We start from the raw sequence: 14,339 nt of genomic DNA, 5'->3' as shown, positions 1-14,339 counted from the left end.
TGTAACAAAGGGCACAGCTGTCTGTGAAACAGCACTGGCCAGCCTATTCCAGTGAGTAAGAACTGACTGTTCTTCCTACCTTTTGCTTGTGAAGGCTGTCTTCTTGTTTCCAGTATCTCATAGTTCTTCTTGTTTTCTTTTGCTGTTTCAAGCATTTCTTACTACCTGGTATAGCCATATAGTGTCCTTACTTTCTCCTGTATGCTACCTGTAAGGATCTGATCCTTCTTAGTGTCAACTTTGTATCTCTTTAACATTCTGACTTCTGTTTTATCATCTTATTTTGAACTGAAGCTAGCTGTGATGAAGTTCTTGAGTCTTGTTGCTCTGGCAGGGATGTTGAGTTCTGGTATGTTATTGGTCCCATGAGAGAGGGTCTTTGACAAAATCTTAAGATTTTTGAACAAAGTCTTGCATGCAACATCAGATTAAATCAAGGTCCCGCCACTATCAGTTCATTTACAAAATGGGCGTTGGGCAAATGTTGCAAAATCAAAGTAATTTTCTGTTAGAAGGAGCCTGTGGAACTCATTTGGCCCAACCCATTGCAGGACCAACTTGCATCAGCTTGCATAGAATTTGTGCAGTTGAGTTTTGGGTAAGCACTTCTGGTCTCTCTGGGTAACGTGTTACAATGTTTGATTACTGTCATTGCAACTTTTCCCTAATATCTAATTAGAAGTCTCCTGTTGCAACTTCAGTCTGTTGCCTGCTGTCCTACCAGCCTGCACCTCAGAGAACCTGGGTGTTCCTTTCAGGTAGCTGAATTCAGTGGTGTTGTGTTGGTAGTCTCCAAACAACAACAGTGTACCTGGGGTAACTGCAGCTTTCTGGCACTATTTTATGTTCCCTTAGTCTTCTTGATGTCTCTAAACACGTAGTATTTAGTATATCAATAAAAAGAAACAAAATAGCTGCAATATGCCCATGGATAACATGTGAAACATGGTTGGCACTATTTGTATCAGGTCTCCAAACTATAGCATTAAAGTTTAGCTTTATTCAAAGTCTTAACAAATGCACAATGGAAGTGGGCAGGCAACTTATTTGAAATAGACTTTAATTTTCTCTTAAAGGAGGGTGGTGGAATAGAATGAAACAATCTAGGCTCACAGCCTTATTTCAGCAGTGAGTAGACTACTTTATGACTGAACCATGTTACATTTAAGAAATGCTGCTTAGTGCAGCTTTGAATGTGGAAGGACAAAATGTACTAATTGTAACTTCTGAGTGCAAGTGTTCTGACTTTTAATTACTTTAAAAATAAAATATTGGTTGCATTAATCTTAGTCAAATATAGAGAACTCAATTTTCATGCTTAATGATATAACCTACTGCTTAGCTTACTTCAGAATTTTTATGAGAACTCCATTTCTTTACCCTGGATATCAGTTGGTTAAATCTTAACTTCTTTTTAAATCTGGTCTTTGTAGATTAAGTCCACTAAAAGCTTTAAAAAACTTCTTGATGTTTGCCTTCCATGAGTAAATTCTTCAGACAGTTGCCTTCCAAGTAGTTATAGGACATAACTTCAAACACAAGGGATAAAAAAATAAAAAAATGAAACTTCCCAAGTTAAATCAGTGAAGATACAAATGGGAAAAAGATGCAAGAGATAATTAGAAGAACTGAGAAGAAAATTTATAACAGTGATGTCTTGAACATTTTAAAAGGTTATATATTCTCTCTCCAGAGCATTTTCATGAAGTAATTTGCCTTGCTTAGCATGCTTTACATCAACTTCAGAAGGAAATTAGTCTGTGTTTTGCTCTCAACCTAAGTATTCACGTGAGTTCACTTCTCAGAACTTTCCTGTGCAACTTGCAATAAGTGCATAGCCTATAGCATGTAGGTTAATGTATGCTGCAAGTTTTTATATCACTTAAAAGCTTTAATTCTGAAATAACTTTTCCATTAGCTGAAATCTCCATGGAGATAAATTAATGGATACGTTTGTACTAGAATGTTCCTGGTGTGGGACTATCATGGGTGACTTAAATGTTTATTATTTTTGTGCTCTTAGCTTTCCTGCATAAATACATGATTACATTTGTTTTCTGTCTTTATGTGACTATTGAACTGAACATCTTAGTTCTCCTTTGAGTATTAAAACCAGATTTTAGTGGACATGTGTCTAGTTCATAAATAAGATAAATTGAAAGAAGTGCACCACTTGTATGATCTTTTACCACAACACTAGTAAGACAAAACCAAAGGTTTTAAATTGAACAATTTACTAACAGAACAATAAAGTTTGCTAGCTGTCAGAGGAAGATTAGATAGCTAACCATTGCTAAGATGTTACTCTTGATGCCCGAGCTGCTGTGTATTTTGGTGACTTGTGAGGGCTGGCTGGGCTGGTTGAAGATGGACACAAAAGGTCACTGAGAGGTGATCTCTGAACCTGTCTGTTGTGCTGTGGCATTGAACAGAACAGACTGGGCAAGAACAGACTGGTGAAGCTTTTAACTTACAGCTTTTGTTCTTGAAGTATTTATCCTTTTTACTTTTGAAAGAACTCTGCCTAAAAGCCTTAGAACAGTATCTTCATTTCCTGCCCACCCCTTTAAAAGGAGAGGGTGTTCTGCCCCCTCTCTTCTTTCCCCCATTACACCTGCGCAGGCTGTTGAGCTGGTGATAATGACACTAATAGATTTTCAGCCTGGTATCTTTCAGATGTTGCTTGCTCTTTCATCTTTTCCAGTTAGACATATTTTTAAAAACAGTGTTAACAGCTTTCAGAAAGTCTGGTGGTGCCTTCAGGGTGCAAAATCAGCATTGACTTTGGAGCTTTGTCAACAGGTATCTTGTGTCTCTGGTCATAGAAGTTAGTTTTTGACTGTCTCTTGCCAGTTTCTGCTTGTAACTTTTGTTTGGCTTTCCTGATGTCTTTCAAGAACCCTTTTACTTCTGGGGATGAGGGAATGTCTGCAGACAGTGGGTGAAGATATCTTCAGCTGCCCTGAGCTCATAGGCTGGAAGACCGTACTGTTTTGGAGGCTCTGTTAGTCACAGATCTCTGTGAAAACAAAACTGCTGGCAGGCAGAGTGTGCAAGCATTGCAGTAACATGGCTTCTTCTGAACTGAGCCCTGGACAGACAAACATGGGTCTGTTTGCTCTCAGCTGGGCAAATGTAACCTTAGGCCTGGCTTTACCCTACAGAGCTTATACATTGGCCTGAGGCACCAGAAGTTCTGTTTTGGCTTTTAAGAACAGGTTTTAGGCACGGAACTTGACTTGCTGTCTTTGTAGAAGTTTTGAGAAAATTCTTTCTAATTTTAAAGGTTTAAATGATCAGACCTTAAAGACTTGCTGTAAAACATTTTATGAAGTCAGTGTCTGAGTTGAACTGAAAGATGATGTTTAGGTAAACAGCTTGCCAGTGTCACTGTAGTAGTGCTGCTGCTGAATGGACTTACGTCCTTCCAAGTTTTTTAACATTTATTTCCCATCTATTCTGTGCATATAGCAGCTGATGTCACCTACCATTACAGTCTTGAATATGGTTTTGGTCCTTGTTTCAGGAAGCTGTCATTGCCAAAACTGTCATCCTGCCTGACAACTATTCTCTTCCATTGCTCCCTAGTCCCTTTTCTGGGGTGGTGTTGTGTTTCCATTGCCTTTCCTAGATCACTTTCCCTGTTTTTCAGGGTGGATGAGATCAGGGTAGAGAAAAACAGAAAATCTAGTACTTTGAGAGAAGATGTAGGGAGGTGGAGGTCAGTCAACTACTTTGAGATCTTATTGCCCTTTCCTGAGGGAACAAAAAGGATCTTCAACTGTCGCAGCCTGATCGACTTGTCTGCCTTTTGAAAGTTTTGTTGGACATGTGAACGTCATGGAAAATGATGGATCATTTCATGCCATGATACTAACAGGAGAAGAAGCAAACTTGTCTTCATTTGCTGTATTTGCTTTAAACAAAAAAAAAACAGCCAAAAAGCCTCTCACAGAAACCCCTCAAACCCTCCCAAATTTGTGTGATTTTGGAAAATGTAGTTCTCAAAACTAGTACCTCCACAAATCCTGTTTTTTTCTGCTGAAGGTTGAAAGGACACTTGTAATTCGGTCATTTATTCTGAACAGTATAAAATGGCAGTAACTTGATATTTTTATTGGTCAGATTCTTTAGAGAGTATGTTTATGAAATGTAGGAAAGTACAAAGTGCTGGATTTCACCTCCATGTTTACTTGCACAGTATCTTGCAGTCAACAGTCTTTCATGTCACTCAAGAGGTAGTGATTCATGAAGCATCAGATTTCACACTCATATGAGCTCATATGTTCAAGACAAATAAGAAGTTATCACTCTAGATCAAAAGTGATTTATAGCCCTAACTTATTTTTTTAAATTAGGTTAGCCTGAAAGTGCTGGTGCCTTTACCTGATCTTTTATGACTGCTTTTACAAGAAGTTTCTTTATCTAGTGATGAGACCAAAGGCAGGCAGGATCAGTCATACCTAGACAACTGTCTGTCAAAAATGTGTTAAGCTGTTCTTAAAATTCTCTTGTGGTGTGATTCCTTCTCCTCCCATGTTCAGCATTTTGCTCCAGTGCATACATAACTCATCAAAAGTCTATGACTGAAGGTCTGGGATGGGAAATTCACATGCCTGTACTTTATTCATATTTTTTATAATTGTGTCACATGGTGATAATACGGCATTCCCATGCCTAAAAAACAGCTAGTCTGCTTTTCAGTTAAAGGAGCTTCTGCCCTTACGATGCCTTTGTACCCTTGGTTTACAGGATAGCAGTAGTTAGTAAGATAGTTCAGGTTCAAAATAAAAGTCTTGGTTGTCAAGGTTGTATGGCTTGGTTTGGACTAACTAGAGTTGGATTACACCTAAGGAGGCTTTTGTTGCAAATGATACTTTTGTTAATGGTTTGGGTTTTGTTCATGAGCTTGAGACCATCTTGGAGGAAGTTGTGTACCCACTTGGTGGAATGAGTGTCTGCTGTGGGAAGAGGACAGACAGGCTGATGAGCTCCTGCTCCCCTGTGTGTATCCCACTGGATTGGGTTTCTGCCTCACACCCAAGTGTTTCAGGGGTTTTTGTGGTGGTTTGTTTTTTGGGTTTTCTTCCCTCCTTCTACCTAATTTTCACTGATCAAAATCTTAACACCGCGCTGAAAGGTGTGCAACAGCCTGGGGCCTCCTTTGACAACAGCTCTGTGTGTGTCTAATCTCAAAGCCATGCAAAAGTGTGTGTGCCTCCTACCCAGCTGCTGGCCCTGCCTTTATCCTCAAGGAGGGTAGCAACACTTTACAAAAGGAGACTGAAGTAAATATGTTTTCCCATTACCATCTTTGAAATAACTAATTTTTGTTAGTCACCTTGTCTTAATAATGTCTTGGTATACTGTTAGATGCACATAGTATCTATAAAGTACCTCAAAATGTGCATCTAAAACTATTTTTGAGGAGAGTCAAGTCAAGTATTTGCATTTGAAATATGTAATGATTTTGAATTTTGTGAAATCACCAAATCTATTAAATGTATTAAATACATATATATTTGAGCTAAGTTCTATTGGCTAACAGTAATATCAGAAGCTAAATTGATACTTCTATTTAATAATTTGTTCTGATATTAAAAATACAGTTTTATGTCTCTGCTTGTTTCACTAGCTGAACTCCCAGCCTCTGCAGTCAAGATGTGATGTTTTTTAATTGCAGGTGGTGTAGTTCCCCAGGTTCATGTGTGTGACTCTTGTTTATTGACTGGAGTGCATTTTAGTGTCTGACATGGAATACAATAAAAAAAGCACTCAAGTTTCCTTAATAGAAGATGCATCTTCACTTTTCCAGAATGGAGATACACACCTGAACCCTGCAGGAACAGAACAAACCAGCATATCAACACAAAAGCCTAAACAGAAATATAATAATTAGGACTGAAATACTAATGATATTAGTGAACGTTTTAAACATTCTTTTGCTTAAAATATAATTTGATGTAGATTCAATAAAAAGGTGACTAAAACACAGCAGTCTATACGCAAGATGGAACAAATGGATGGAATTTTGCTTTGGTAACTTCAGTAACCTCAGCTTTGCCAGTGATATTGGAGGAAAGAGAACTGGTTGTCAAATGGCAGGGCTTAATTTGCAGAGGGCTTATTTTAGCATATGTACTTTTTTCAAAGAGGCTTTTACAAGAATCCTTTATTATATTAATTAGGTATGGTAAAATTATAGGGAATAATTGTATTTGACTGTACAGTTGCTATAGATAGCAATTTGAAATCTCTATTTAATTTCATTAAATTTGCAGATCTCCTTTTCAGGTGTTTTTAATGTCTGTCTTAAACATCATTCAGCTTATGTGTTTAAAAAACCACAGGCCTAAACTTTTTGTAGGTTTATATTAATCAGGCTTTGTTTTAGAAATAAAACATTCTCAAGTGACTTGTTAGATTGAAAGTAAAACAATTATGCCTGTCTTTTGCCTGTCTTTTCTGTGAAGTTTTTTCTAGTGAATTATAACTATAGAAGATAATGGAAGTATTTGTAGAAATGTATTAGGCACCAAGCTTTCAGAAAAGCTCCTTTTCTAACATGCAGGACTCTTTGTCTCCTAATCCTGTGAAGTTCTTTATATTCCCACAAAAAGCTGGATATAATGTGGTTCCTGTTGCAGGAGTGCTGACAGTCTGGGTCCAGCTTGCGGGATAGTTTGGTGCTTTGAAAGCTGCTGCTATGGTCTCATTCTGTAAGAGGAGAGGATTGCTGTCACTTGACTCTGGGAACTGTTCTACAGGAATGCCTTAAAAATATCAGCTAAATCACAGCACTGACAAGCTGAGGCTTCTTAAAATGCTGTAAGTTTTATGTGTGTGTAAACAGAGCAGGGGCTTGTGGCACGTTTGGAGATCCTCACTAAACAGCAGAAGATGAGGAGGATTCTTGTTGCAGTCAAAGTAGTCATAGCTCCTAAACAACTTACCTGCTACTTAAAACCTTACTAAATTTACTGGGAAAGGGGAAGTTGCAGAACTCTAGAAAAGAATTTTCTACCTCAGTTGGCACAGGGTGCTCTTGCTATAGCAGCTGTAGCATGGCAGTGAAATGCAGCTCTTGGGGGTTAGGTGGTACAAGACAAAGGTGAATAGCTGTGGGAGGGGAATAGGGTGTTTCTTGCTCTCTCTTGGGTTGATTGAGGATCCAGTTGAGAACTTTTGGGTCAATATTAGAAGGACCATCAATATGGGAGACTTTGTGGTAGATGTCTGCTATGGACCACTTGATTGGGAAGAAAAGGCCTTCTTCAGAAACCTCACATTCACAGGCCTCTGTCTTCATGATGGGGCTTCAACCACATCAATGTCTGCTGGAGGGACAGCACAGGAGAGCACAAAGAATTCAGAAGGATTGTGGAATACGTTCATGGTAACTTTAACACAGGTGGTTGAGGATTTGAAGAGACGACATGTTGTGGTGGACCTCACAAACAATGAAGAACTGGTCGGAGATCTGAAGGTCATGGGGAAGTCTTGATTATAGTGACCATGAGATGGTGAAGTTGGGGATCCTTGAGAGGAGAAGCAAGACAAAAACTGGGATTACAGCCCTAGACTTCAAGAGGGACAACTTTGGCTGGTTGGGCCAAAATCTACTTGGAAGAGTCCCGTGGTATGGGATAGACTCCTGCAATGAAGGTGGGTCTAGGAGAGCTCAAGGCAGATCTGTCCTCACTTGCAGGAATGTATATATTACCATAAACCTTCATATTAAGATTGCCAGGGAAGAAAGACTTTCTTGTTTATGTTTTGAATTTGCACCAGACAGCCTCTAGTCAGGAGGTAGGAATTCACTGTTGTGCAGTTGTAGCTTTCAGACTTCTTTATTCAGTGATTCCTAATGCTGATGACTACCATCAAACTCCATACTTGTTATTGGGAAGGCTTGATGCTGCTCCCTGTGACAGCAGCTCCAGATGATTTTACAGAAAGTGCCTTGCTTGTTGCTGAGTGGCTGCTAATCTCTGACCTTCTGCATAGTTTAAATATCTGGCTTTCCTCTTATACTGCTTGTGTAGGATGTCTACTTATTTTAGACCATACCACTGGGTTGCAGGGCTTTGCTTCAGGCCATATTTTCTTTCTTTTGCCTCCCAGTAGTAATAAATGCTCAATTTACAGCAGTAATTCTCATTGATAGTATAAGGAAAAGTTATTTTGCAAGATAGTGTTTTGGGGAGTGTTTTCCTAGAAGTTACAGAGGAGTTGCTATCTTGGCTTATTTGAGAATGGCTGGGAAGAACCTGGGGAGATGCCAGCACTTAAATATAGGAAAATGAAGTTGTGCATTTAGATGAGCGTGGATGAATGTGGGAGCACAGATGGTGGGTGGCATGGTGAGAAAGGCCTATACAAAAACACAGAGACACTGGATTTAAACAGATGAAACTCACTGGCTGTACACTCCATGTACAGGGGTTGTGTCATGTGAGTGCAGTTTCTTATTTAGGGATGACTAGACCTCAATCACCATGTGGTGTATCAGTTAGCGAGGGAGGAAGTCTAGCGTGCGTTTATGTAGTTCTTTACTGGTTCAAGCAGCTGTGGTGTGTTCTCTGAACATGTATTTGAATAGTGAAATTCCTATTACATCTAAGCCTTTAATTCAATACAACACTTCCAGGAGATGGGTTTTAAAAATTAACAGCTGTCATGTTTTGATCAGGCTCTTAAGAGATGTTTAATAAAGTTTAAATTGGAAGCCAGATTTGTAGCAACCTTAGGTGACCAGGCCTTGGAATAAAGCTTTACTGTTCTCTGCAAGTGAGAAGTATGATCTTCCCTAAGAAACGGGCACAGAAATATACAGTGTCACTTAAAATGCATAGTGGTGCATGCTGACCTCTTTGCACTGATTCTTTGAGAGAAACTGTGGTAGCTTTAAACCCATATCTTACCTGCTCTCTTTCTGATATTCCCTTTCTCATGGTAAACAGAATAGCTTCAGACCTCTCCAGGCTTCAAAACTGACTGCTAGTGAGGTTCCTGTTTAATGGATTGTTTAGAGCTTAATTTTCCCCCTATTCTTCAGGGAATTGATGTCTCTTAGAAAATAATTGCATGCTTGAGAACAGAAGCTTTATTGCAGTGGTCCAACAACCTGAATACAATTGTGACACTATACAAAATACTCCAAGCAAATGGCCCATTCAGAAACCTTACGTAACCATGGCAGGTTTGAGTTTCCAGCAGATTTGAGTTTGCCTTTTTGATTATCATCTGATGTGAGAGCAGGCTTAGAGTTTCAAGTTCACAAACCTATTCAAAGCACCTCTTTTATTAGCTTGAACAGTATCTGCAGAGTTCTCATCATCTTTGGCTTCACTAAAAGAAACTATTTAAACTTAACCAACAAGCAGGGATTCTGGAACTATGAGCAGAGTATCATTTTGTTTTGATAAGGCTGTCTAATACTTTGGGCTCTATCTGAAGTTCTTAAATGACCCTGTTTATCGCTTTTGCATCATAGAACCTTTAGTACTGTTCCATGCAACTTATTTTTTAAGACTTCAAATTACTTTTAACCCATTTTTTGGTTTAAAACCTCTGGCCCTGGGCATTCTTGCCACAGAGTCTGTCTGAAGCAGCAGATGTTAAATGTAAATTTTGGATTACATCAAATGTGTAGCCTTTCCCTCTAACCTTGCTGTGTGTAGTTCAACATAACAGAAAGGACAGAATGAAGTACTGGCAGGTAGGAGAAGGTTAGAGTTGGAAAAGAGCAGGTATTTTCTTTGTGTTTTAAAGGGAAGGCTGATGTTTTGCAACTTTGGGAACCTGTTTGGATTTTTTAAGCTCTTCCAAAACCCCTTGGAAACAGGCTGGCCTTCTTCCTCCATTTTCTTCTCATAGGGTGAAGACTTCTCTGTTGCTTGTGGGATCCACTGTAGTTATTATCCCATGTCCTTCTCCTCCCAGACTAGTGGATCTTTGCATGCTGTCCCTCAGGCATCTCCTGGAGATAACTTTGGGAATCCTGTGATTGTAGGTTGTGGCTCTTGGCTCACATGTAAAATTTCACACAGTGATGTAGATCTGAATGTGCTCAGTGGCTTTGGTAGGGGTTTTGATAGCATTCATTCTACTTCAGATGGTCTTCAGAAGTCTTTCTCAGTGACCCTCATACTTAAAATGCATAAGTATCTTCTTTAATTTCAACTCTAGGAGTTGTTTAAGCAAAGGTTGCAGAGATGTACCTTGCAATCTCCTGCCATAGTTCTGGAGTTCGTAAGTTTTTCTTCCTTTGAAATACACCTGTTCATTTCCATCTAGTCTTAGAGAGAATACTGACTTCTATCATGTGAGATACTCTTAAAAAAAAAGTGGAGACCAGGTCTTATTCCTCTGTATTGTGTTATCTCCCTGTGTGAGTTAAAGTCTGTATTTTAGACAACACAGAATATTTTCTTTTGCATTAAATCTCCTGTAGGGTGTGGTGGTCCATCTTGTGCTGTACATAAACTCTTGGGCTTTCCATTTCTTCAACTGTGGGAAGATATTTTTGATATTTTTAGTGGCTAACTGTTTTATCTAGGCTGATTAAAACAGATGGTTTGTGCTGAATTCCTAAGTGTCAGTCCAGGATGGGATCAGTGAAGTCTGATGTGTATAGATAGATACTATTGAACTATATAACTTCTAAAACTGTTTTTTGGTTTTATTCCAGGAATGCACTCCAGAAAATCTGGAACTGAAAAAGAAGATTTTTGGTCAGTTGGATCTTATTGTGGGTGACAGTGTTATCTTGAGCAGCTCGACCTCTTGTCTCTTACCCAGCAAATTGTTCACTGGCCTTAAACACGTTAAGCAGTGCATCGTGTCACATCCTGTAAGTAAGATGGCATGTTTCCTTTTTGTGTTAACTGCAGCCCGAACTCCTTCCTGCAGTCTGAAAGACTCAGAAGGGTGTTTGGGGCTCTTGTGTGCAATTGTTAGTGTGCAGGGTCAATTTTTCAAAAAAGCTGTAGTTTGGTTATTCTGCGAGCAGCAGCACTAATCTACAAAATTGAGAGGATGTAGCATGTTGCATGCTGTTGGATCAAGATATGTTCTGTGTGAGTTGTTGTGCTCATATTGTTGTGTGTTTCTCAAATTAGTGGCTTTCAAAATGTAGGAATTCTATGTTTTGTGTACAAGCTCATAACATTGCTACTTTATTATTGTGTCATTGTTAGTCTTTTCTAGTATCCTTTCTTAGCTTCTGTTGGGTAACAGTAAGAATCCAAACACTGAGCTTCATGTGCTTGTCAGGCTATATTGATAAAAGATGGGAAATCTAGCCTCCAGTTTCTTCAGACTTGTGATGCAGAAGCAATGTTCCTTAATTTCTGAAAGAGGAATTCAGGAATGATGAAAGGGAACAAATTGGACTTGGAGCTGAATTTGCATGCTTCATGACCAATCTGGACAGGGCAGTGATGCAAAAATGGAATGACTGGAGGTTGCAGCAGAACCTCAAAATGGTCAAAGACATTTGTGGGCTTCTGTAGAGGTCTGTTTGGAACTGCCAGGCAGCATCTCTCCTCCACATGGAAGAGCACTTTATCTTGGTCGTCACTGGGATTCTTTTTTCCACTATTCAAGAAGGTAATGAATTTGCTAACCCAGTGTTAGTTGGGTGGTCAGCTGATCAGTTAAAGAGGACTGTTGTCATGAAGAGAGGTGCTGCTGTGGTCTCTGCAGTTTGGTAACTACATGATATCTCTCCAGGGCATCCCTCAGAGTGTAAAGTAAATGTAAAGTAAAGTAAATTCCTTGGGCATGCACAAGAGCACAAAAATACAGCGCTGCTTCACTGTAGTGTCTCTACAGCTACCTGTAGCCTCCTGCTGTAGTGTCAAAGCATTTGGTCAGTGCCTTTCTGATACACCTCCACCACCACTGTGCCTTGGGGTGCCTGTGTGGCAAGGGGAACAAAAGGCTTGGTTTGTTTTTCTTCTGTATAACAAGTTTTCAATCCCTTTTAATTATAAAAAAGGTCAAATTTCAAAATATGTATCTGTGCCTAGATCTAGCCTTTCTCCAGTCTAAAGTTCAATAGTTTCTTATCTCTTACTTCCAGGGTTGTAGTCTTCTCTAGTGCAACAGAAGAGATAATGTCTCTGTAACATTTCTATATTAAGTAACTATACAATTTTTTTTTTTTAACTGGTTCCTGGCTTCATGATTGTCAGTCTTTGATTTTACTGTACTCTTTCTTACTGTTTTCCCAAGCTGGTCTGTACCAGTTGACTTTGTTTAGTCTGAACTGCAGTCTTTGTAGAAGTGACTCCTGAAACCAGGTTTTATCCGATCTGGGAAGGTGGTCTCTGCATAAACATTTTCTGCATTTCTGTTGTAAGGATGTGTGTTTTGTCAAAATGAACGCTCTGGAGTACCTTAAAATGTCTAATTGTTCCCAAATGGCTTTGCAGTCCAAATGAGACTGTTTTTGTAGTAATCTCAGCTTCACTCAGCTGTACTGAGTGTACCAAAGAAGCTGTAAAGCACTGTACTCTTCCAGGGGCCTTTCTACATCTGCATCAGGAAACATGCTTGCTTTGTAGAAGTTGTTGGCTTTGGGTGGGTTTTTTTGTTTTGTTTTATTTTTTACTAAGATCTTGAACACAGTAGTAGGATTTGATGGCTGCAGGAAGCAAGCAGCTCTGCAAGACACTGAAAACAAGTGTGGAATTTGATATACCAGAAGAATTAAAAGCTAAAGTTGTAGAGCCTCTGGCATGAGTGAGGGTTTTGAGGTAAAATGAAATGAAGTGCCCAAAGGGCAGAAGCAGTTCATCCCTTTGCTTAACATGGTTCAGTAATTAGAAAAAAAGAATCTCTCAGCACAGCTGTATGATAGAAAAGCACACAATCCTTATGTTACATACAAAACAGATACAGCTGTTCTCTGAAAGCAGTTTCAGGCAATGGATCAATAGGGGTCTGCTGCAGGGTGGTTCTCTTCTCATGTACTGTATAGGCCTGCTAGACCACACAACTAGAAATATGGGGCTAGAGGAGACTGTGCCACTGAGTGAAGTCCCCTGTTGCACAGGAAACCCTGCAGTCAAATAACCTTAAAAGATGATTAAACTCTCTCCAATTATTTTTTTAAACTCCACTACTGCTGTTAGAAATTGTTTGTGTCTTCTAATTTTTGTTCCAATCTTATTACTAGTCCATTAAAATTAATATTTATGTTTGTTGACAGCTTTTCTGTAACTTAATTATTTTCAGCATTTTCTTTATTATCTCCTTTCTTAGCTGTGTCTTTGTTACGCTAAGGTGACCTTCTGTTCCCTGAAATATTTCTCATTTTCAGAAACTTTCCCCCATTCCCTACTTCATCTATGTTCTACTACTTTCAGTTTTTACCAATATCTATTATCTCACTCCTGAAAAATTGCCTTCCTGTGTCTCCTCAGTGTGCTCATGAGCACACCCATATGCTCCCTGTGCCAAGTTCATGAAATGGAATACTTCAATAAGATCACTGTCAACAGTAATCTTCCAAGAAATTTTTAATAGCCTTAGTCTCTCTCAACTATTTACCTGTCCTCTTTCTGACTGGAACCTGTGATATACTTAAGCCTTAGAGAATGTCTTGATGCTTGCAGTGCTTTGGGTCTTGCTCAATTGCCTGGCACCACTGGATGGTGTCCATCCACCACACCGTTCTCAGCATTTCTGATGGCAGTGCCAAAAATATCGATGTGAGAGAGGCTGTATTGGGACACAAGGCCCTCTAAAAGGAATGAAGTGTGTTACATCAGTAGTTAGAGCACATGTCAGACCCTGCAGGAAAGGGAACCATGTAAATACTGAAAAGAAAGAACATGCAGGGAGGAAAGGCTACTTGCACATTCCTGTGACTAAATCCTGTCCTTGCATTTACAGGAGCATGGTCAAGAGTAGTTGACTATAAGGGAGCACGAAGAAAGAATCAGTAGTTAATTGCCATCCTTCAAATGTCAGTGTTGTTCCTGGTAGTAACTTTATTATATGTCAGCCCGTTTTATTGCTTGGAGCTAGATGGAGAGCTGAATTTAGCACCTTTACGAGTACAGCTGAAGGACTGCTGCTTTGGAAAGAGAATGCATGCAGTTTAACTGTCTGTAACACTATGACCTGAAGAACTTTTAGCTCTTTCCACGATGTTCTTTAGCATTTTTTGGTTTTTACTGCAAAAATACATAACACAAAGGTCTTGACTTGATGAGAAATTACACTTGGGAAGAGTCAGGGAGAGGTAATTTATTTTTTTCTAAGTACAGTGTTTGAAGGTAACCTGTTCTGCAACATTTTCAAAGTATGTTTTATGTGATATCTGT

General features: G+C 39.2%; 1 protein-coding gene across 1 annotated transcript in view; it reads left to right on the top strand.

The window, feature by feature from the left end:
• Nucleotides 1-14,339, top strand: part of CRYL1 (crystallin lambda 1) — a 50,992-nt gene that overhangs the window by 11,301 nt on the left and 25,352 nt on the right. Inside the window, exon 4 of the mRNA XM_063149006.1 lies at nucleotides 10,694-10,855. Within this exon, the coding sequence (XP_063005076.1) occupies nucleotides 10,694-10,855 (162 nt within the window). The remainder of the gene's footprint in view (nucleotides 1-10,693; nucleotides 10,856-14,339) is intronic.

Source organism: Melospiza melodia, chromosome 2, assembly GCF_035770615.1.
Source record: "Melospiza melodia melodia isolate bMelMel2 chromosome 2, bMelMel2.pri, whole genome shotgun sequence".
Classification (NCBI taxonomy): domain Eukaryota; kingdom Metazoa; phylum Chordata; class Aves; order Passeriformes; family Passerellidae; genus Melospiza; species Melospiza melodia.
Note: the sequence above shows the minus strand (reverse complement) of the source record. Positions and strands in the feature narration are given on the sequence as shown.